This window comes from Setaria italica, chromosome IV, assembly GCF_000263155.2.
Source record: "Setaria italica strain Yugu1 chromosome IV, Setaria_italica_v2.0, whole genome shotgun sequence".
In the NCBI taxonomy this organism is placed as follows: domain Eukaryota; kingdom Viridiplantae; phylum Streptophyta; class Magnoliopsida; order Poales; family Poaceae; genus Setaria; species Setaria italica.
The window spans coordinates 14,007,633-14,031,368 of record NC_028453.1 but is presented as its reverse complement, the minus strand read 5'-3'; the positions used below and the strand labels follow the sequence as shown (position 1 = coordinate 14,031,368).

The window sequence follows — 23,736 nt, the reverse complement described above, 5'->3', positions numbered from 1 at the left end:
TTGCTTTAGCCACATTAATCGAACATTAGGATTCTTGGATGTAATGAATATCTTCCTGTGTGTGTCAGACTCAAAGACATCCAAAGCATATGACTTCTCCTCATCGGTTAATTTAACCATAGCATCCACTTGATCAACACACTTTTCAACAGAAAATTCTTCCTCACGCCTTTTCCTTTCTTCAAGATCTTGCAAAGTTTTGTTGATTTGGCTTTTTTTAATCCACATATCCCTCAAGAGTAGAGCCAATGTGACTTTGCTTACGCTTTCTCCCACTTCCACCTTCCTGTCTTGAATCTTGAGCTTCATTGCGTTCATTATGTGCACTAGAAGTCTCTTGGCCATCGAAACTCGAAGCAAATGGATTCGCACCCAAGTGTCTGCTGCTTTGTTAAGAGTTACTTCTTTTAATAGTAGGTGCAAGAGGGGGAACAACAGGAGCAACAAGAGGGGCAGGAGGAGGAACAACAGGAGGTGGAAGAGCAAGTGGATCCACTTGCATGGTTGATGTGAAGTTTAGATTTCCTGTAGCAACACTTCCTATTTTCAAGAGACAATTGGAATTCATATTAGAACAACAAAATTGTTTGATGCTGAAAGTAATAAATTAAGCTATGCAAGTGAGGGAACTTCACCTTCATATTAGTGCTTCCAATTGGTAAAATAGGGGAAATGGCTTCTTGCGAAACTTTGTTACTCTTGGGTGATTCTATTGAATATAACATAAAAGGGTAATTAGTTAACAACAATAACTTAGCTACTTCTTAGCATATTTTGTATAGAGTCAAAATGGCTTACTGCAATTAGCTTCACCCATACTTGTGGTTCCATTAGTATCATACACAAAGATTCATTTCAACTATTACCACTATCTCTTTTAGCATCTTTTAGTGCCTTGTAATTCGCTTTAAGCTCCTTCTCCTTCTCCTGCACCTGCTTCTTTGAGAAATGAGCTACGGGAAACTTCTCATTGAACTTGTCGGTGATAACCCTCCAGCCCTCTAATACCCAACCATGTTGACCTTTATATTTGGGGTCATCTTTGTAGTCCAGTAATATTTCAACAAGACGTTTCTCATAAGCAGAGTTCCAAGCAGCCCTATCAGCTTCTCCTGCCATGGTTGCATTTCTCAAAACATGTTAAGATGAAGTACAAAGAAATATAAGTATGGGGAAAGAGGAGTTATGATAAAAGATGATGATGAAGAAGAAGATGACAACATTCCTGACTGGACTCAAGGAGGTACCTTTGCAGATGCTCCAATGGGCGAGGTTGAAGAAGAGATGGGCGAGGCAGAAGGTTCGATCGATGATCTAGGTCAGGTGTTGCAAGTGTTGGAGGTATGCCCTAGAGGCAATCATAGAGATGATGATATTACATTTGCATCCATGATTTATATTGTGTTCATTGAATATCCATTAAAGGCTACTTGAATTGATCTGCAATTATGTGAATTGTATGTGAAACCCTTTACTTGTATGGTTATTCTAAAAGTTGTCCCTGTCTCGCCGTTTAGCCTCCACTTCTGTAATGGTTTTGTAAATAATCTACATTTAATACTCCTAATTAGTATCTAAACATTCGATGTGACACGTGCTAAAAATAAGCAAAGAGAACCAAACACCCTCTAGAAGTTGTACGATGAGGAGATCGTAGTAGGGAGCTTACGGACCAGCCCTCACCTGATCCGCACGAAATCTAACCGGGTACTGGTGGGAGGGAGCTCCGCCGTGGACATGTGGAGCCTCCAGCCTGACGAGCTTCGAACGGAGGGGGCTGTGGGCAGCACAGACATCGGAGGCGAGCTTGGGGCTTGGGCGGAGATGGGCTTGAGCGGGGGAGTAGCTGACGCAGCGGCAGTCGCGCTCGAGCGGGGGAGGACTTCGTTTGGAGGACAACGATTCGGCGGCGGACAGGCTCGAATTGGCCGGCAGCAGTTGGGCTAAGGCAACGAACAGTGGGCGGTGTTCGAGCTCCCTTATACAGACAGTGTCCGCCGTGAATCGGCCGCAGGATAGGCCCGATCTGCACGGGAGGAGGTCAGGTGGCACGGGTCGTCAATGGAGCTCCTCCTCAGATGCGAGATGCAGAGCCGGCGCTGGAACCGCCGTCGAGCTCGCGCAATTGAGGGGGCGGTGGATGCGAGCTCGGCCCCTCGTCGCGCAAACGAGCGAGCGGGCGGCAGAACTGCGACGACGACCGACGGAGGAGCTTCGCGACGACGTGCGGGTGCTACTGGTGGTGTCGCTAGCAAACCAAACGGGCGGGATGAGCAGGGATTTGGCGGCGGCACGGCGGCGCCATTGATATCGAGCGGAGGAGCACATGGGATGGAGACTGGATGGAGAGGTTGTAAAACTGCCGGTTCATTCGAGCCCACGATCTCTACTGTTTCTGTGGGACGCGACCCGGAGAGAAAAAAATAGAACCGGGACTAGGTACTAATTAAAAATATTAAATATAATTTAATTATAAAACCAATTGCGAAGTTTAATTTGTAAGATGAATTTATGAACTTATTAAGTCTAATTAGTTCATGATTTGACCATATAATTCTACAGTAAATATATACTAATCATGAATTAATTAGGTTTAATAGATTCATCTTGTGAATTAGCAACGACTTATGCAATTAGTTTTATAATCAGTTCATATTATCAAATATCCGATGTGACCCGATCATATCGATTCAAACATCCACTTAGGGTCCATGGCTTGGGTACGAAATGGTTTATATAAAATTGCTGGAAACCGCAAATATCTAAAAATTTATATGGATCGACAATACAAATATACAAAATAAATGCTACTAGATTCACTGTTTTAAAAAAATACAACTCTTTTCATTTTAAATAATGTGTGTATAATATTTATATTTGTAGTTAATAAGGTGTGTCTACGCGTGTACGCGTGTATTGCGTTTTCCGAAAGAAAAAAAAAACTATTTCTACCGTTTGGCAATCCTCCACGTATCTCGTACACGTGGAAGCCACTCATTTGCGGTAGCCACGCCATCCGCGCACCACATCCTTCCACGACTCTTGTCCACCAGCACACAAGCCGGAGCCGTCCAATTCCAGCACGTCAATGCGGCCCCACCATCGTCCCTCACCCACACGCCTTCATCTCGCGTGGTGGACCGAGCCTACCCACCACCTCACATGCTCACGCCATCTCTTCCCCGGGAGCTCGTTTCCCCGAAAAAGAAAAATATAGATTTTAAGAGAGAAAAAAAGGAAAATAAAAAAAGAAAAAGAGATTCCAAACCCTCTCCTCCCAAAATCGCAGCGTCGACCGCGGCGGCTTATCCCCACCTTTGATCGACTATTTCGTCCCCATCAAATCCCTCGTAGAGCCGCTGACCTTCTCTGGGTAAGCGGCTGCGGCTGACATCGCACTTCGCTTCCGATCTGATGCAGCCTAGTCACCTAGGGTTTCGATTCGCGCGCTGATTCTGGATAATTTTTTGTTTCGTATTCTGCTCGCTAATTTGGATTGTGTGTTCTAGGCGATCCGATCCAGTCGTGGTGCCTTGCGGTGCGGTTTTGTTTCCGAAATTTTGTTGGGGAATTTCTGCTGCGGGCGGCGCCGGCGCCGGAGGCGAAGATGATCCGTCTTCAGACGTACGCGGCGTTCAGCCTGCTGGCGACGGCGTCGGCGGTGTACTACGCCTTCAGCAGCCGGGACCAGTTCTACCCGGCGATGGTCTACCTCTCCACCTCCAAGATCTGCTTCGTGCTGCTCCTCAACACGGGCCTCGTCGCCATGTGCGTCGCCTGGCAGCTCGTCAAGCGCATCTTCCTGGGGTCGCTCCGGGAGGCCGAGGTCGAGCGCCTCAACGAGCAGTCCTGGCGGGAGGTCGTCGAGATCCTCTTCGCGGTCACCATCTTCCGCCAGGACTTCTCCGTCTCCTTCCTCGCCATGGTCGCCGCGCTGCTCCTCGTTAAGGCGCTGCACTGGCTGGCAGGGAAGAGGGTCGAGTACATCGAAACCACGCCTTCCGTGCCCACGCTATCGCACATCAGGATCGTCTCCTTCATGGCGTTCCTGCTCATTGTCGACTGCCTCTTCCTGTCCAACTCGCTCAGGTCGCTCATACAGAAGCGGGAGGCGTCAGTTGCCATCTTCTTCTCCTTTGAGTAAGCTTAATTTTTAGTTCTCACTGTCCTGAAATGCCTTCTTTTTGTGTGTTGCCTTCTGCGCTTGGTAATGATTGAGATGCATCTTCACTACTCTTCCTGTCTTCACCTTATCACTGTATCAATGCGACAACAAATTGTCCTATTTATCAACATTAGAATACGGGTGGAGATTGATTACAATGAACAAATGCTGTGAAATGATAATTCCCAAGGTAGCTGACAAATATTTGCAAAACGAGAAGTAACGCATGTTAGTCCATATATCACACTAGTTACCTTTTCGTAGTTACCAAGCCTACCACAAAAGTCTCTAGTAATTCGTAAATGCATTCTCTTTCCATTTGTGTGCATTCTTTGCAATGAACCTTACCCTAAACCCTATGAATAATGCCAGATTAGCAGTTATTGCTTTTTTTATTCACTTGATGCACTACTTCTTTGCACTGTATCTTAAACTTTCATTACCTCATCCATCTCACGCTTGCTAATCTGTTCGCATATGTATGTTCTGGTTGCTATATTACAAGATGTTAGTCTAGCAACTTGTGCAATTATTTCAGTTTATGTTTGAGCAATACTTTAGGTAATAGCGCTTCGCAGTATTAGGTCCATTTATTATGAAACTCCAGCTATAGAATTTCTTCTTTGCTTGTTGATTCCAAAGCAAGGGGCATGCCTTCCAGGCAAGGTAACAACCCTATTTGCTAACCTTAAGATGGCCTGAAGATGTGATTCTGTTGTTCTGATTTCTAGATGCCTGAAAATTATTTCTTGATGTATTATTCAAAGATTCAAAATACTCTAGTACAATAGCTTTAACATGTACAAATCATGTTTCAGGTATATGATACTAGCAACATCCACTGTGTCAACGTTTGTGAAGTATGTATTCTATGTCAGTGACATGCTAATGGAAGGTCAATGGGAGAAGAAAGCAGTTTATACATTTTACTTGGAGCTCATCAGTGACCTTGTGCACTTGTCATTATACATGCTGTTCTTCATAGCTATCTTCCTGTAAGTTCTCTTATTATGGTACTACCCCTCTGAGACTCTAGTGTAAACTATGGCTGTTGATCCATTATCCTGGTATCAGGAACTATGGTGTCCCACTGCACTTAATTCGTGAGCTATATGAGACCTTCCGCAACTTCAAAATTCGCATAGCAGATTATGTGCGCTACAGAAAGATCACTTCCAACATGAATGAGCGCTTTCCAGATGCTACAACAGAAGAGCTCAATGCGTGAGTTTTTTATTGTTCTATTGGCACTATTTTAGTTGACTCCACATGGAAATTTTTGTGATTAATTGTATTGTATTCAGGAGCGATGCTACATGTATCATTTGCCGTGAGGAGATGACTACAGCAAAGAAGCTGCTTTGTGGGCATCTGTTCCATGTGCATTGTCTAAGGTCATGGCTAGAGCGCCAACACACTTGCCCCACGTGCAGAGCTCCAATCATTCCCCCAGATAATGGACGTGCGGCAGCAGCACGACAACATGGAGCTCAGCCTGGAGTTCAGCCTGGTGAGCTTCATTTTATTGATGTGATCTTTTTGTCACATTCATACTTTAATCTTCTAGCCTGCCCCAACTTTCTTGGGACTACAAGGCTTTGTTGTTTGTATTTTACAATTTTAATCTCACGTATCAGTGAGTACTGGCACTGTGTAATCAGTTCTATTTGTGATTGTTGATTTGATGTGACGAAAAACAGCTGCAGGTACTGGTACTCCTGCCTCAGAAGGAGCATCAGGTGAGAACATGAGCAGGCGCCAAGCAAAACTTGAAGCAGCTGCTGCAGCTGCTTCTTTATATGGAAGATCTTTTGCTTATCCTCCAGCGAACAACCTAAATAGGTATGTTTTTGTAACAGTCTAAACACAAAGCTTTTCATGACTTTGCTATCATCTTGTCGAAATGGGGGGTTAACCACACTTGTGTACTTTTAGGTACCTTGTATTCACTGTATTTAATTATTACTATATTTATAGGATAACAAGTAGGGTCTTTTGTTCTGATACAAGTATAAATGCTAATAAGCATGTCATATTCAACCATCAGGTCAGGTCCTCCCCAGTCTACATCAAGTACACCACAAGCTGAAGCAAGTAGCTCCAATCAGTCTCAGAAAGACCAAGAACTGCAGTTCCAAAACACCAGCAATGGTTTAGCACCTCTGCCTTTTAATGCACATGGTGCGATTGGTTCAGGAGCAAGCACCAGGGATCTTGAAAATTCACTGCAGAAGGCACAAGAAAACTTTATAAAGAGCCAGATAGAGGTAAGAAAGAATCTTGATTCCAAAAGCACTCCACTTACATATTTCTGCATCACTTCGTGATGCAACCAACAAGTGATGTGTATGAGCTATAAGGTGCTAGATAGGTGTACATTGACTGCTTGCAAGTTGCAATATCGTGGATATTTCTGTTTGACATATTGTAGCTATAAGGTGCTTCCATATGTACCATTGGATAAGTTGGATATATTAGATTCATGGTAACTTATGTGACATGGATGGACAGCTTCTGAATCACACAATTGGTTATTTGAAAAACGTTAGTGAGGGCTACTCCTGCACGTGCCTTATGAATCTACAATGTCCATCAACTCGCATCTATCTATCTACCGATTTCACATGATAGTTTGCATTATTGCACATGAAGATGAGTTGGTTGCACTAGCTGTTCTCTGTGATGTTTTTAACACTTCTTGCCTACGTTAACATAAGCTACTAGTATTATTGATATGTAGCAGTCTGCTTGTGAGGGTGTCATGCAAATATGCAATTTATAATAATGCAAATTAGTTTGTTGATTCCTATAAAATAGTACGTAGCATGCAAGTACCTTTAGTAGCCCTTTTAACAATTATGGGCCTCGTTCGGCTGGCTGCTGCTGCTCGGCTCTCTGCCGCAGCAGCCAGAAGCCGAACGCAGCAGCCAAGCGAACGAGCTCATGATCTATGATCTGCATTTTACTGTAGACTGCACGTGCACAGCTTTGAACAGTTTAGTCGTCAGCTTTGGTACCACGTTACGTAATCTGCAATTTTTCTCAAGATGCAAATGCTTCTCTGGTAATTAGCACTTAGCTGCTAGATGTTACCAGCCTGTTGTTGCATTCATGCATGAACGATAATTGGTATTGCTTTCACCATATTTTTCAGTGACATGCTTAAGAGCTTTCTTTCGTTGATATTATGAATCTGTATCCAACAGAACTCATAAGTTATACCTCTTCTTCACAGATGTTGCAAATCCAATTGCAAATGGTTCAGCGTGGCGCTGCTGCATTGGCAAATAACAATGAGAATGCTGAGCACACAAAGAATGACTGAAGCTGTAAATAGGTGGAGATGAGGATGGGATAAACAAAGACAAGAATTGGCAATACCTGAGGGGAAAAAGTTAGATGATGCCTTGCCTTGATTTTGGTAGGCTTGTTCGTTTAAACTTCCCCGTTAGTTTCTTCTCTTTGTGTTGTGGTTTCCGTAGTCTGGATCCATCAAGCCCGTATAATACCTTTTGATGAGAGGTTGTCGTGTTGTAACAATGGCTAGTTTCATAGTAATTATGAGAATAAACAAAATCCATCGAAAATAGAAATGACTTTTTTTTGGCTTATCTATGCTATATCGGAAGAAAAGCTTGCTATTGCAGTGTTGCTTTTATGTTACTAGAATCAAATTGTACATTTAACTTGGGGGTATGGGTGCTAAATAGAGTTGAAATTTCAGTTCTATGCATTTCTGTTTCTGGTGATTATGGAGGTTTTTAAAAAGAAGTGTTGTAAAATTTACTTGAATGGTTTGTTTGCGCTGCTTTCTCCGAATTTGATGTGTTGGAGCTTTTGACAAATATTCCACAAAGGAAATCCTGTTAGATCTTGAATGCGGGTATTGTCTTAATTTTATTTTGCGTGCGTGCGTAGATACTTTCGTTACAAGTAAATCATGGTTTTGGGATATGTGCATCATGTAGCTTTAGCCAATAAAAAAGTGCTATATTTACTGGTCGGATTTGAAGGTGTCCATATGTTGCCGTCTAAAATGCCACCACGACGCCATTTCGCCAATTCATCACTTCGAGAGAATCGCCCTAATTTACCCCCTTTGACTGAAGCAATACATGGGAAAATTCTACGCTCCCGTCACCTGCACGGCTGCACCGCTCGCTGCCGGTTTCCCCGTCGACCTCGCGGCGCTCGCGCTGCTCTTCTTCCTTCACCGTGCGGCCCGACTCCGTCACGGCCGCCGCCGCAGCCACCCACAGGAGACACAGGCCAACCCAGCCCACCTAGCTCTACCGCGGCCAACGGCCCACTTTACGGACAAGGCCCAGAGCACCCGACCAGGCTAAAGAGGACAAGGGGGGCGGCGACGGCGAGAATTGCTGGTGACGTAAAGGTGAAGCCCATGAGGTAGGCTGCGGCGAGCAGTCTCAGCAGGCCTGCCGTCAGCTTGCTCTTGTCATCGCCGCTGAAGCCCGCCGAAAAATGAGATCAGAGCTGAGGGAAAGAGCACCGTGACTCCGTGAGCATGCATGACTCTAGGGTGGACCTCGACACGTGTCAGCATTCAGTTTGCTCCTTTGTATGGATGGGATGGAGAGAATTTTTTAATTTAAAACTTTGATATTATTTTTCTCTCAAAACATAAATGCGTTTTGGATTCCGTTTAAAGTATGGTGTTCTCGAGAATTAATGTAACACAATAAAGGTCCAATATTACTATGTTTTATTGTATTTTAAAATCATTTTAAATGTACTATCTCAATATTTTTTTAAAAAAAAGTTGGTCAATGTCAAAAAATGTTGAGAAAAAAATATTGGTGAATGAAAAAAAGCTGGTACGTGTAAGAAAATGTTGAGTAAAAATGATGGTGAACGTAAAAGTACATATATAAAATGTTGACGTCTAGAAATATTGGTGATAACTTTTTAAAAAAATATTGATGAACATTAATAAATGTTCATAAATATCTAAAAATAATAAAAAATATTTTATACATGGACATTAAAGATACGTTGCTTATCTACCTTCCGGTAGGTATATAAAAGGTATATAAAGGTCCCGATGTCCACCCCCATCCCGCGGGCTATGGCTGTGGCTGGCCTATCGTTGACCGCCCGTACGTACATGCACCGGTGAAGCGGCGCGACGCGAGATGGTAGTGGGGTAGGGAGGGGTCGTGTGCTACAGTGCTAGCTTTTGCTCTGCGTGGAGTGTGCTAGGTCCGATCAAGGTGGTCATGATCCAAGAAAGGTGCACGCGGTACATACGTGTGACGTATTGGAGAGGGACGTGGGATTCTAGAAGCGGGGTCTCCACCCCCATCCAGATCACCCCAAAACCAAGCAATTGCGCAAACCACCCCCAGCAATTGCGCAAACCACCCCCTAGCCATAGCAGCGTACGGTGGATGGACGTATAATATTATGCATGTGTACGTTTAACTTAGAATAGTCAAAATAATCTACAATTTGGAACAGAAAGAGTATATATATAAACTATTACGCTGTTTATAAACTATATATAATTAATAATATTTTCACATGTACTATAAACTCGAGCCCGACCCACGACGACTATGAATTTGATTTTGTTTTCGCTTACGAGTCCATGCTTGTAAATTCGATTTTTCTTTCACCCCCGGCAACTATGAATTCGATTTTGCTTTCACCTAGGGGCGGAACTAACTTTAAATTAACCATGGTGCACCGCTTAACGACATGTAACCACTACGGGAAAGCTAGAAATCGCCGAGTGTATTTTTTTTGCCGAGTGTTTTTTCTCGAGCACTCGGCAAACAAGCTCTTCGCCGAGTGTCAAGCCAAAAACACTCGGCAAATAAAAAACACTCGGCAAATCGGGGCTTTGCCGAGTGTCAAATAAAAAACACTCGGCAAACCACCCTCTTTGCCGAGTGTCAAAAAAAACACTCGGCAAAGAGGGGAGTTTGCCTAGTGTTTTTTTTGACACTCGGCAAAAAAATAATTTTTTTCCCTCTTTTCACCACGAAATTTTTTCTACTCCCCACATACAACATGTGGTACTCCATGTTAAAATTTGGTATATTTTTGAATTTATTTGCTATATTTATTTAATTAATTGCATTTCAAGGAATTTTTTGGTATAAGTCAAATTTGAACTGCAAGTGATTCAAATTATGGAACAAAATGAGTAGAAAAATGATATTCATGTTATTTGACCCAATTTGAGACCTGACCCATGAAATGAAAAGAAATTTCGAACATCTTGTTCAAGAAACACGACCATGAACGTGTGGCAGTAGTATTTTTAAATTGTAAAAAAAACAAGCAAAGTCTGAAAATCATGAGATTTGTCATGATGTGATGATATAATATGTGGAGGCTATGGAAAAAAATTGAGAAGGTTTTGCACATTTCATCATGTACAATGATTACAAAACGAACCATCTCAGAAGAAGAATAGTAATTTTGAGAAGATTCGATAAGATTTAGAGTCGAAGTGACGGTCGAGTTTTGTTTGACTACAAAATTTTTTGTATAGTTAATAGAGAACATATATTGATTCGTGTGAAAATTTGGTATTTTTTTGAAACTGTTGGATATTTTTTAAATTTTTTTCAAAAAAAATTTGCCGAGTGTCCTATGGTGGACACTCGGCAAATCAACCGTTTACCGAGTGTCCACATAGGACACTCGGCAAACAAACGGCCCACAACAAATTAAAACACCCCGCCCCCCCGGCCCGGCCCCCTCCCCCCACTCTCCTCTCTTCCCATGCTAGCCTCTTCCCCTCCTGCCTCCTGCCTCCTGCCTCCTGCCGCCGCCGCCGCTGCATGCGCGCCTCGAGGCCGGATCCGGCGGGCCCCCTCCCCTCTCCTCTCCTCCGGCCCCGCCGCCACACCTTCCCCCGGCCCCGCCGCCAGCGCCGCCCGGAGCCCCCCGCCGCCCGGCGCCCCCGGATCCGCCGCCGCCCGACGCCCCCAGCCCCGAATCCGCCGCCGCCCGCCGCCCCTGGCCCCGGATCCGCCGCTACCCAACGCCCCCGGCCCCGGATCCGCCGCCGCCCGACGCCCCTCCACCGGATCTGCTTCATGGCGTGGTGGCGGGAAGCAGTGGCGGTGGCTGGCGGCGGCGGAGAAGGTGGCGGCGGCGGCGGCGGCGGATGGTTTGGAACATGATTTTTTTTATTTTTTTCAATAATTGTTCGCCGAGTGTTTTCTGGGCACTCGGCAAAGTCTTTGCCGAGTGCCCGACACAAAACACTCGGCGAACCAGTGTTTGCCGTCAAAATTTTTGCCGTGTGTCGTTTGCCGAGTGTTACACTCGGCAAACGCTTTGCCGAGTATTTTTGGGGCTTCGCCGAGTGCCCCTGGCACTCGGCATCTTTCCTGTTCCCGTAGTGAACTGCAAGTCTGCATGGTGGGTTTGGGTCCAGCTAGTAGATTATTAAAATGACAACTGGAGCCTTGAGCAAACCGGATAAGGCTACCAGCTAGCTCATCGTCAGCCGTCAGGTAGTCAGGTGCGCGAGGGCATCGTCACCTTCTAGAAGCCATGGTGTGGGGCCCACCGTGAACAATCCTGCGGGCCCGCACAAAGTGCGCCTCCTCCAACGCGGGCGCGCTTCGCCAACACAGGACCTGACCCATCAAGCAGTCACCGAGCCACCCAATCCTTCTAGAAGAAGGCGACGCCTCATTCCTAGTGCGGCGCGTACTCCTCGTCTCCAGCGACGTCCCACCCGGTGAGGCTGCAGGTGGGGCCCCGACCACCTCCACGCATATAAACCCAATCCACCTCGACCGAACCCATCGCTCACACTCCCACTCGCCATTCCCCAGCTCAGGCAGAGCTCTCCCTCCACCTTCCCGAGAGCCACCACCACCAGGAGGAGAAAGAAAGCGGAGGAAGAAGGAAAGCAAGCAGCAGTTGGCCCTCGGCCGGGAGAGCGGGAGACCTCACCTCTCATGGCGGGAGCCGTGCCCCTGGCAGCGCCGCCGGCGCTGGCAGCGGCGGGGAGCCTGTACGAGGCACTGCGGGTGGGGCGCGCCGCGACGCCGGTGGAGATCAAGGCCGCGTACCGCGCCATGGCCAAGCGCCTCCACCCGGATGCCTCCCGCGCGTCGGGGGCGGCCGCGCCGGCGGCGTTCCTCGAGATCCGGCGCGCGTACGAGACGCTGTCGGACCCGGACGCCCGGGCGCGCTACGACCGCTCGCTCGGGATGCCCCACCACCGGCCGGTCCTGGCCGCCGGCGGCGTGCGGGTGCGGAGGTGGGAGACGGACCAGTGCTGGTAGCCGCCATGCCTTGTCATGTTCGCTCCCAGAAGAGATCCAGCCATCCAGGGTAGGGATGGCAATGGGTGGGCGAGGCAAGAGGACCCGCAACACGATCACACCCGCTCTCGGACAGACTGGCGGGTGAAATGTTACACCCGTACCTGCGGGTCGTCCTCGGTTTTCGGGTCGCACACGGTGCAATATATAATATATATTAACATGATCACAGGATAATGGTAGGAATATCTCAGTCAAAAAAGAATAGTCCAGGAAGTTTTAGTGCATAGTCATTTTATTAATAGTCCAGGAAGTCTTAGTACATAGTCATTTTATTATAAGTTCCGATCATTCAACATCTCAGTACTAACAAACAAATAAAGAATTAAATAGAGACAATACATGACTAGCACACTGGTCAAATCACCAAGTAATTGACTGTGTAGTCTAGAGTTTCAGTTGGTCTAGAAGGAATCCATGGTGCAAAGTGTCGTGTGTCATGAGGTGAATTAGGAAATACTGGTCCCATTAGGCATCCACGGGTAAAAATTCACATCACACCCAACCCATCTTAATGCAGGTCGGGTCGACTCTAGACTCACAGGTGGAATTTCGCACATACGCCCGCACCCATCGGGTGTGAAACTCGCGGGCGCCTACACCTATGGGTCCGACTGCCATCCCTAATCCAGGAGGAGAGCGCGGTGCCTATATTTTATAAATATGTAAATATATAAATATATAATAGTAGTGCAGGATCCAGCTGTCAGCCGCTAAGCAGCCAGGCCCACCTGTTGGCGCCACAGCTTTTGTAAATACTACACTGAGCGCGGTGCCTATGTTTTGTAAATATGTAAATATACGATAGTAGTGCGGGGGTAAATATACGATAGTAGTGCAGGTCCAGTTGTCAGCCGGCAGCCGGGCCCACCTGTTGGCGCCGCAGCTTTTGTAAATACTACACTAACACAGTACTATCAGGATACTAGTATCAGGCCGTCAGTCATTATCTCCTGTTTATCTGTCGTGTGCATAAATATTACTCAAATCTATTGAAAATGAAACACATTTTTAATAGAGACATGGAGTACACTTTAGTTGCCTCCAATCGGAATTGGCGTTCTGGAGGTCACAGAGCAATCTATTAAAAATGAAACACATTTGTGAAGTTTAGTCGATAAAAGTATTGCAGGCACTCAAATTCGTATAAAAATGAATCCAAAGTTGATAATCTGCGAGTAATGCACGGCCTGAACCAACTGAAATAGACTTCAATGCCTCTTTCCACATAGCAATCAAATGAATAAACACAGAGAATGGTGCTCCAACCACTGTGCACGAGGACCTCTCTACAACAGGTAATTCCATCCGAGAGGATAGCACACCAGGCAGATAAACAGAGCACACAAAGATAGCATCGGCCATCGGCACGATGGCACAGGCGCAAGGAAGGATGAAATCACCAGATCAAGCAGCGCCGAGGGTGCGCTGCACAATCACACGACACGACCAAGTGCCAAAGGCGGTGCGCCCACACGAGCTCTATCCATAAATTGGGAACTCGGAATGTAGTTATGAAACTAGGCAGTATAACATTTGCGCTGGACGTAACATATCCAAGATAATGAACCCGACATCGATATGCAACTCAGTACCATGTCACACATGACCAATTTACACCGGAAGATACCTTCCACATTCCTAAACTAGCCTCCTAGTCCTGTCAGACTGGTCAGACACAATGTATAGCTTCCTTTTTCGGTTTCATATGCTATGCAAAATTCTCTATGTACAACGATGCAATGTCCGAATGCGCCTTACGATTGTTACTTGTGACTTATCAGCACTGAGGTGATCACGTGCATGATTAAGCGGATGTTTGTTGCATCCGATGCATTAGTTGTTGGCAGGGACCGCTGGTGCGCCAGGACGCCATAGACTTGATCAAATATTGGCCTTACATGCATAGCGATTATCGGATCTGTTGGTTGTATTGCCACGGCCACATTTGTCATCCATTGAAGCTTCCGGGACGTGTCGTTGGCAATGTCGCACGCTAGCTGCTGGAAAAGGGCTAGGAGGACCCCTTGGTTTAGTGGGATGGGAACTGCTCCACATAATGCTTGCAAATCAACCTGAAATAAAGTTGCAACCGTGTAAGACAAAAATATCCACATAGTAGTAGTTATATAACAATAAAATGCACAAATAACCTGACAAACTGCATAATGTGCGGAAACATGTTCATTAAATTGGAGATTTGCATGGCGATATACATTTTTTGTTTTTTTAGCAAAAGATTCAGGGTCATGCATGTATGGTAGGTGTAGTAAAGATTATTTTTAAACGAAAATTTAGGATTGAGTTTACCTGAGAACACAACCAAGAAACTATGGAGACATCGCTTCTTTGAAGAGCCATTGTAAATGCCTCATCAATTTTCCGCTCAGCAATCAGTCGGCCTAGTTCTTTCATAGGGTCCAATGGAGCATCTACCTGAAACAGCAAATACACCGAATGAATCATTCAGTATGTTCTGGGGTACACTAAATTCGATTGCACAGGTAATCAAAGATGATGTCATCATCAACATAACAACGATAGTAGAAAGTGGAAAATTCAAAATATCTCCTACCTCAGGGAGATTGGCCACTGGCCCATTACTGGGCTGCAAAGCACCTGTTTTCTGAGATGTTGGGCTCCCTGATGCAAAAAGTGACAAAAGCTTGCGCTGGCCATCAAGTAACTCTGAATTAAGACCCTGGTTCATTGACGAGGCTGAAGTGATTGCTTCCTGAGAAAATTGAAATGACACAGAAGGCATGTCACTCAACATAAGGGGTGAAAACTGAAAAAACACATTGATAAACCACGAAATATTGGCTGCATTGTTTCATCTTTCTGTTGCCTATGTATTGTTTACAACAAAGGATCTGGCAAACTTACCTTCAAAGTTTGTGCTAATGGAGTATGTGCCGTCAGAACCTGCTGCTGGATAGCAGCACCGTGCTCAGACATGCCCTTCTGGAATGAACCATCTACTTGCTCAAATATTGTCTTACAGGATTGTTCAAATGCTGGAATAACTGATGTTTCAAAGCTAGAGCGGAACGCATCCTGCAGAGATAAAATCAAATGGACTCAGCTGCTTGGTACCATACTCACTAAAACACAAGACATCAAGGTTGTTCAGTTTAACATGGTATAAATGAGCAAATTCCAAATATGTAAATGTAAGGTGCTTATAATAAGCTGGCATTCTTTATGGTTGATTGCATAAAGTTGTGGTATATGCTAATATTATTGTTTACTTGACAAAACCAGTAACTGATGTGGTGTTTCAAACTTTGGAGTACTATACCAGCAAGCAGTTGTTTAGGTGACTAAATTCAAAAGTAGTGTTTGGAGTGAGTGATGGATGTGTCCATAACTAGATATAAATGAATGAATTTCAAATATGTAAATTCACGTAAGATGATGCAGCATAATACACTTGTTTTGCATATTCTTATCTAAGGATTGAGCCATATGTTCTCAATCCAATTCCTGAAATCAATTCCGTCCTGTGCACTGATCAGTTAGTTCAGGCAACCAAACAACATTCAGTATGGTCAATGGAAGCACAAGTTATATTTCTAGCCCATTTGGAAAACATCTTCACTGATAAGGATCACCTGGAAGGAACACAAGTACTAAAGATAAAATACCTGAAGTATCTGCTTGGTGGATGTCTGAAACTGTGTTTGGATCTGCCTAGCGACGCTAGCTTCAAGTTTTGTGGATATAGACTTATCTAGCTGATTAGCAACCTTATCACCCAGCACTTTCTGAAAAGGGAGTTCAATGAGAGAGATGACAAGAAAAATCAGAATATCAAGGAAAAAACAATACCACAACCTGAAGTGAATCAGATACAGCAGAAGATAATGACTTCTCAATGATAGGTGCTGTTGTCCGAGCAACAGCAGGTCCCAGCGAAGATATTTCTTTCTTTAATGACTTCTCCAGCATAACAGGAATATCCTTGTTTACAGAAGTTGCAATTAAAGTAGCCATCTGCTGCATTCGCTCTCTTTCATATTTTTCATGCCTTACATTTTCCTCCTGGAAACGGGCCCACATGGCATCAATGTTAGCCTTGATGGACTTTTCCATGTTTCGACTTAGTGATGCCTCAATTCTTTTGCCTTCCTTTGCAATTGGAGCAGACACAATTGAGCTCAATTGCTTTTGCAGGTTGCCATATGTGGCTATAAGCTGCAAAATGAGAAGCATAGTATGTAAATGAGAAATTGTAATGTCAAACATACACGCTGAATGTCATCATCTGTGCATGAGAACAAATCAATTCAATATGTTTTCCTTAAACAGCATCAACAAAAAAAATAATAGAGAATACGGACATTTAATGGTGCAATATGAGCACAATGATAAGTCAAGATTAGTAACTTGACACTTTGACAGGGAAGCTCAATATTGATGACACCCAGCATTCTCTTTTAACTGCCATTTTCAAAGTTGACAATTCTCAATACAGACCTTTGACCATTATTTTTACAAATCGCATGTCAGCAAACTATAAAACATACAATTACAGGATAGAACTTGTGATGGCACAGTGACCAGTATCCTGAAAATGACATATTCCAATTTTGACGTGATGGCTAAATAATTAATATTTTTCCTGGTCAAAGTAATACCAGACTGACAATGCTAAAAGAGAATGGACCAAGCGTGAGCATGATGTCCATGTCATAACTGTTCTGATTTCTGAGAGCAATTAGAGAGGTTCATTCCTTGAAAGTAGATCAGAAAATGTTTAATTGCTAATCCAAAGTTTACGATGCAGCCTCGGAAATCGGAATATTATGGAATGCAAACACAAACTAAGTTTTCAATTTCAACATCATGAAACTTATCATGCAACATATACACATAAATAAACAATCTAACATTTATTATTTCAGAAAAGGAACATGAAACTTATATATGACAAACACACTTGATGTCTTCTGAGTCAAACAATATCCAGGTGATTTAGAATTTCATGCAATTAGATTGCACATGACTAATGACTGATTAACTTGTACATCTATGCAACATTGCATATCAACACTAATGTACTATCATGTATAAAGTGAACCATAACTCAATTATCTAAGATGATTTATGCCCAAAAAAATGGAGATGCTTTCATTGCAGATCAAAAAAGACGATGTGGGGCTCAATTCACATTCCCTAGCACACAATTTTTAAATACGAGAGCACATATAACATCACACAAGGTTGGTGCACAGGCACAAAATGCAAAATCACCTGTTGCAGTGTTCCTTGAATAGCTGCAGCTTGCAGGGAGGAATCAATAGGAGGGTTCTCATTGCTTCGAGGTTCATGCGAGGAATCAGTAGAGTTGAAAGTGGTTGCAGAAGGAGACAGTTGCCCAGCCACTTGAGGTTGAGGATGCATGACTTTCCCCTCTTTGGCAGCTGAGGTTAAAGGCAAATCCCTTGAAGTACAGGGGCCATCAGTTCCAGTTCCATCAGAAGCTCCAGTTGCTCTCTTCACAGCATCTTCATCTTCAGCACCAGAAGATTGCTTCAAAAGCGTGGGTACTGATCTATCAGCCATAGGCTGTGAATCTTCTACACTGTACTTGGCAGTTACTATTGTGCGTTCACTGAGGGTGTCTACAGTTTGTTCTGAAGGCTTGATAGGTCTCCCTTTCTTCTCAGGAAGAATTTGGTTTTCCTTACCAGCCTCGAATCCAACAGTTTGATTTGATTTTCTCTCATCTACATGTTTTGCTTCTGCTTCTACATTCTGTGAGCTGCCACTTGCAACTGTTTCAGCAGAAGTGAGCCCACCTGAAATAATTTCAGATGGAGTTATCAGGTGAGTAGCATGGCCTCCCACCTGAAGCACAGGGCGAGGATCTGATATTACCATACCATCACTATGGCCGCCTCTTGGCTCTTCCTTTCCGATGCTATCCTTCCTACCAAAAGAGGACTGGTCCACATCACGATCACTTCCTGAAGGGTCTCTACTTAAGACAACTGGAGATCCAGCCTGATTCATCTTTGATTTAGGAGCTACAGATGGAACACGGGAAGAAGAATCAGGTTCTGCATAACAAAATGGTGGAAATGATAATTATATCCTACTAAACATCATCTAAATTAACTGAAACAAATATAAATGAATTTAATGCATTACCTGTGCCCTGACTATCACTTGATGGCTTAGTCGAAACAGCAGTTGAAGAATCAACAGGAGTAGTTGCTGTGGAATCCAGTGCTGCCATTTCTGGAAGCCTCTCATTTAAATGAGAAATTGCAGGATCTCTTCCAGATCCAATGTTATCAGCTGGAGGAGGAAGACAGAGTGATAACTCCAACCCATACTGCTGGATAGCCATTGTCTGGACACAGTAAACTTGAACGACTTGTTCACCATCAGGTTGGTTTTCATGTGTTCCCGTGAGACTCAAAATGGGCATTGCAACAGTAAAATCTGCTATATAGTCCAACCGAGTTGAGGCGGGATCTTGACCATATTCAAGATGCACAGCATAAATAGCGTTCTTTTTGGCATTTGCAAGCAATATAAGGCTAGCCTGCGGCAACACCGCAACTTGGTTGAAAAATGCCTCCTCAGACCTATTTTCCAGAGAACTTACAAGTTCCAATGTTTGAGTGCATTTCCATGTCTCCGGGTCACTCGGTGACAACCAGCCATCTTCATTAGTGGAGGCCCAAATTTTTACTTCTCGGTTGAGCGGGCCCTGCAACATAGAAAAGCCTAATATTTACTAATCATATACATAAAGTATGCTAAACAAGAGGCATGATATGAGCTTTCTTTGCTAAGCTTTCAAGAGTGCAATACATTGTTGTAACATAATTATCCTTTCCGTTCTATATCCCCCCTTCCAAGGTGCAGCAAGCAAATACTAACACAAGAGGCATCACATCATTTCAAAAATTTACAATAAAAAAGTTATGATTATGATTTATGAAATAATAATAATTCTTTTCAGATTATTCAACTCTGGTTTTGCAGGTACAATTATGACTTTGTGGTCATCAAAAAGAAATTTGGGATTATAATTGATTAAAAATGGATAATACTTTATGAGCTGGACAACAATGTTGTGGATATCTACAGCATAAAAATGTTCCTAGAATATAAATTTCTCATCCTAATCGTAAGTGTAGCACACATTTCTAGAATAGTCTTGTCCACAAATTCATATCGTATATGACTTCATATACCAATGCATTGTTTTGTTCGGTTGTTCCCCATATATCCTCAACAAATACCGAGTTTCTACCTTGTACTGCTTACATGCATGCATTGAATTGTCCATCAACATAATAGTTATACTCTGTTGTGGAGGATAAAATACACATTTAATTTGCTAGCGGAGCAAGTAACACTTCTAAAATATAAGTAAGTTTAAAAGTATACCAGGCTCCAATAAGAAAATATTAAATCAAGAATTAGGCTAAAATAAGAAAATAAGAAAGTGAAATGGCACAAGAATACATACTGCTGTAACAAGATTTATATGGTTTGGTCTTTCAGGTGCTGTAAGGAAAGAAACAGAGTAAACTGCTTGACCATCATGTGGTTTCAGTACAGACAGAGGGGCTACCCTGCGATCATCCCAGACCTTTACCTGTCACAAACAAAAGGGAAGACATTATAAACTGCATTCTGCAATACTGACAATGTCATGTATATCTAGTATGGTACCAAGCAAACACAAAGGTCACCTATGCCCTAACAACCAGAGAAATATAACAATTCTCTTCTCAGATAAAGTGGATTTTTTCCAAGTGCAGCAGGATTAACAATATGATTGATGAAATTAAGATCAACAATCCTAGCAAAAATTCTGTGTGTTGGTTGCATATCAAGTTTCACTGGAACTAGAAAGCAAGGAGAACCTATCAACTGTCGAGTAACAGCAGATATAAGCAATAGCATTTTGCACTCCAGAATGTTCTTGATGCCCTTAGGAAGAAGCCAAGCTAAATTTGAATACAAATGTGCACAAGTTCATGAAGAAAGTTTTAGATCTATAGTTTTCCGGGCAGCTTCAAATCTTGTGTCCTAGTCTATCATGACGTAGTTTTCCTGACCAACAAGGGGGATATCCTGTAAAGAGTACAAACCGTGCCATCTTTTGATGCTGAAGCCAGACGCGTAGTCATCCATTGAGATATGGAGAGATCAGTAATGTCTCCACCATGTTTACCAACTATGTTCACACCATCAATCAGCTTGTCAAGTGGGCATCTTAGAGGCTCTTCCGTATGGAAGTCTCTTCCTCTTCCCACTTTTGTTGTGTCTATCCTTAAGATGCAATTCCCAATTGCAACATACAGAATCTCCTGCAAGATAGAATCTACATGGATCAGTATACAGGAACACACTCGCAAAAAAAAAGTATACAGGAACACAATCAAGATACTTGAGGCGGTAGAGATCATGTCGATGAGGATTTACTTGCTTATGAGAGTGCCAACATATTCTCGGATGATAGGTTTCAGCATCTCCTACAATCTGGATGGCAATTTCAATCTTTCCTGTGATTTGGGATTTATTTTCTTCGTCAGGTCCCTCATCAATCTTCCATACGTATACCCGCCCATCTACACTTGCACTGCAGAAGAATAAAATAAGTTGGTAAGTTTACAAGGGACAGTGAAAAGATATGTGCTCTTCCAATCCTAATATTATGTGATAGTTTTGAGCTAGCGAAAAGAGCAAGTTTACATTGCACCAATAACTGGATGACAAGAGTTGGCTTCTCCCAGTTGTCCACTCCCCAAAGACAACGAGAAGAAAGTAGATACATGTGCACACGTGACTTAATGCACTATACCAAGAAAAGAATGTGCGAATATCATATACATCAGCACAGAGTACCTTGCTAAACGATGGACATCTTCTGCAAAAAAGGCCATGTCCGTCACCTTCTGCAGCAAACACAAATAAGACCATGCAAAACACAAATAAAAAAGCTGCTTCATGCTGACTAACCTAAAAAAATATCACAAGGAATGGTGAAAGCACCAAATTACCAAATAAATACTGGCTTAAAACCCCAAAAACATATTTACATCAAATAAATTGTTACTAATGGCATAAACGAAAAAGGAAAGCTAATTTCAAGGACCATAAATAAGTAGCTATTTATATTCTTCATAGTAGAGCAGTAAGGTTCCTGCTATGTACACATGCAGCAATGACAGCAATTAATTTATAACATATATTTGAACATTGTCAATACCTAATTTCACGACCTGGGGTAAGCCAGAGCACAAAGGCAATTATACCAAAGACAAACTGCATTTAATGAACAATGCCTGAGGTGTTCATGTGCTAATAAAAAATAATGATTCACTTCAGAGCCACTATCAAGGCTGTTCATGCACATAAACCAAATAACTACCAATGCTATGCGGCAGTCAGTACAGCAAAACTACAACAGTGACATATTCATACCTGTGTGTGCCCACGAAGCAGAGAGCGGAGCGCTGTATTGATGTTGAGCACGCGGATGTTGCCTAGCTTAAGTCCGTACACGATGTACGTCCTGTTCACCGCGATCTGCCTACCGAGCACCAGCCCAGGATCCGAGGTGTACTTGGTTATGGGTGTCACCTCCAGCTGCGGCGGTTCTGCTTCCCCTGGTAGCCGCGAGTCCACGTCGTGCACTGCCCGGTCACCAGGTCCCAGCAGCCTCCCGCGCGGCATCTTACTGCTGAGCATCCTCGCCGGCGGCGCGGACGACGACGCCGGAAGCGCCACCGCGGGGGCCGTCGAGAACTCCGACGAGGGTGGCATGGACGCCGCCGACTCGAGGTGGGTGGGCGTGGTGTTGCCGAGCAGCTGCATCAGCCGCGCCCCCGGGTTAGGGCCCGGGCCGGGGTTCGGGATAGGGTTTGCGGTGGGGTTAGCGTTGGCGAAGGCGGCCGCGGCGGGGTGGTGGAAGCCATGGGGGTCGTTTGGATATTGGAGATAGGGGCCACGGTGGAAGGGCGGGGTGGCCGGCGGGTAGGAGTAGGGCCCTGTGAGCGGTGGCCCGGCAGCGGGGCCAGGCGCGCCCGGGAATACGCCGGTGGGGCTCGGGGCGGTGGTGGGGTGGTTAGGGTTTGGCGGCGGCCGGAAGAGCTTGCTGAGCTCGAAGGGGGCACTCGGGGTGGGGTTAGGGTTCCCCGACGGTGATGCCATCTGACTATCTGAGGCGGCGAGGGGCAGCGGTGTGGATCTGCGGTGGGGAAAAAGGGAAATGGCGGAGGAACACCGGCAGAGAAGTGCGCCAGAGAGACAGAGGAGGAGGAGCCGAGGAGGACGAGGAGAGTGTGATTTTGCAATTGACCCCCCGTAGTTTTGTGGTTCAAATTAATGGGGTACTGGGAGCAGAGAATGTTTTTTTTTCTTTTTTCTTTTTTTGATAAAGGAGATTGGAGCTTGGAGCGTTTTTGCCAAGCACAACAGTTTTTCTTCATGAAAAAAGTTGAATCGGCAAGCTTCGCTGTACTTTTGCATTCACATCAAAACATGTTTTTCAGGATGGCGCCATTTTTATAGCAAGGAAGAAACAAAATTGATAATTGATTTGTGTATGCAACCAAATCAATCACATATATATCATATATCGAGACGTTTGCACTGATTACTAACTCTACGAATCCATCTACCAGTCCGGTCTCTTGGAGACATTCACGAGATATGTGTGCAATTTATATATATCATTGTGTGTATGTAAGTGTTTGTATATGTTTTTAAAAAATGTATAACATGATATTTTATCTGTACATATTGTTGAGAGGAGGAATGTATCCAAAGAATTATGGAGGTGATGAAATTCATCTCACTCTCATATAACATTTTCATATAAGCTTAAAAAAAATAGAAACTCCTAATGTGAATCATGACATATACTCCCTTTCAGAAAAAAAAATCAAGTCATTTTAGTTTTATCCTTAGTCGATATTTTTAAGTTTTGACTAAATTTATATAAAAAATACTAATATTTATTATATTGAATAAGTATTGATGGATTTATCATGAAATGTATTTCATTATGCATATTTTGTGCCATAATGTTAATATTTTTTGTATAAATTTGGTTAATTAAATCTAAGAATGATTGACTTCAGACAAAACTAGATTGACTTTTTTCTTGAGTGGAGGGAATACAACTATTATCTCGGTTCTACATTCTAACCTGCTCTGAACTCCTACTACTTCGATAGATTGATTAGGTGATGCTGAATGCTACATACCTTCAACCTCTTC

At 43.7% G+C, this 23,736-nt stretch overlaps 3 protein-coding genes and 1 pseudogene across 10 annotated transcripts; 2 read left to right on the top strand and 2 right to left on the bottom strand.

Annotated features, from left to right (window-relative positions):
• Positions 1-391: 391 nt before the first annotated feature.
• LOC101764190 lies at positions 392-1,119 on the bottom strand (annotated as a pseudogene).
• Positions 1,120-3,213: 2,094 nt separating this feature from the next.
• Positions 3,214-7,811, top strand: LOC101761751 (ERAD-associated E3 ubiquitin-protein ligase HRD1). 4 transcript variants are annotated; one of them, XM_012845631.3, is made up of 8 exons: positions 3,214-3,373; positions 3,510-4,140; positions 4,984-5,160; positions 5,240-5,389; positions 5,470-5,675; positions 5,872-6,007; positions 6,213-6,432; positions 7,401-7,811. In XM_012845631.3, the coding sequence occupies exons 2-8, from the start codon at positions 3,608-3,610 to the stop codon at positions 7,488-7,490; spliced, it is 1,512 nt and encodes a 503-aa protein (XP_012701085.1). In that variant the 5' UTR covers positions 3,214-3,373; positions 3,510-3,607; the 3' UTR covers positions 7,491-7,811. The 4 variants fall into 4 exon arrangements, with proteins under 4 accessions (XP_012701085.1, XP_004965293.1, XP_022681732.1 ...); XM_004965236.2 differs by having other exon boundaries at positions 5,866-6,007; XM_004965237.4 differs by lacking the exon at positions 3,214-3,373 and adding an exon at positions 3,383-3,434 and having other exon boundaries at positions 5,866-6,007.
• A 4,300-nt stretch (positions 7,812-12,111) lies between these two features.
• On the top strand, positions 12,112-12,441 carry LOC101763797 (chaperone protein dnaJ 11, chloroplastic). Its single transcript, XM_004966861.1, has one exon. The coding sequence runs from the start codon at positions 12,112-12,114 to the stop codon at positions 12,439-12,441; it is 330 nt and encodes a 109-aa protein (XP_004966918.1).
• Positions 12,442-13,934: 1,493 nt separating this feature from the next.
• LOC101762973 (enhancer of mRNA-decapping protein 4) lies at positions 13,935-22,810 on the bottom strand. Of its 5 annotated transcripts, none has more exons than XM_004965240.2 (14): positions 21,937-22,809; positions 21,358-21,407; positions 20,935-21,091; positions 20,601-20,819; positions 19,973-20,101; positions 18,637-19,204; positions 18,369-18,545; positions 17,737-18,284; positions 16,318-16,677; positions 16,128-16,247; positions 15,367-15,537; positions 15,056-15,214; positions 14,791-14,916; positions 13,935-14,555 (listed from the first exon to the last, which is right to left on the bottom strand). In XM_004965240.2, exons 1-14 carry the CDS (start codon positions 22,663-22,665, stop codon positions 14,247-14,249), a joined length of 3,822 nt encoding a protein of 1,273 aa, XP_004965297.1. In that variant the 5' UTR covers positions 22,666-22,809; the 3' UTR covers positions 13,935-14,246. The 5 variants fall into 5 exon arrangements, with proteins under 5 accessions (XP_004965297.1, XP_004965298.1, XP_004965296.1 ...); XM_004965241.2 differs by having other exon boundaries at positions 18,369-18,512; XM_004965239.2 differs by having other exon boundaries at positions 17,737-18,545; positions 21,937-22,810.
• Between the last annotated feature and the right edge of the window lie 926 nt (positions 22,811-23,736).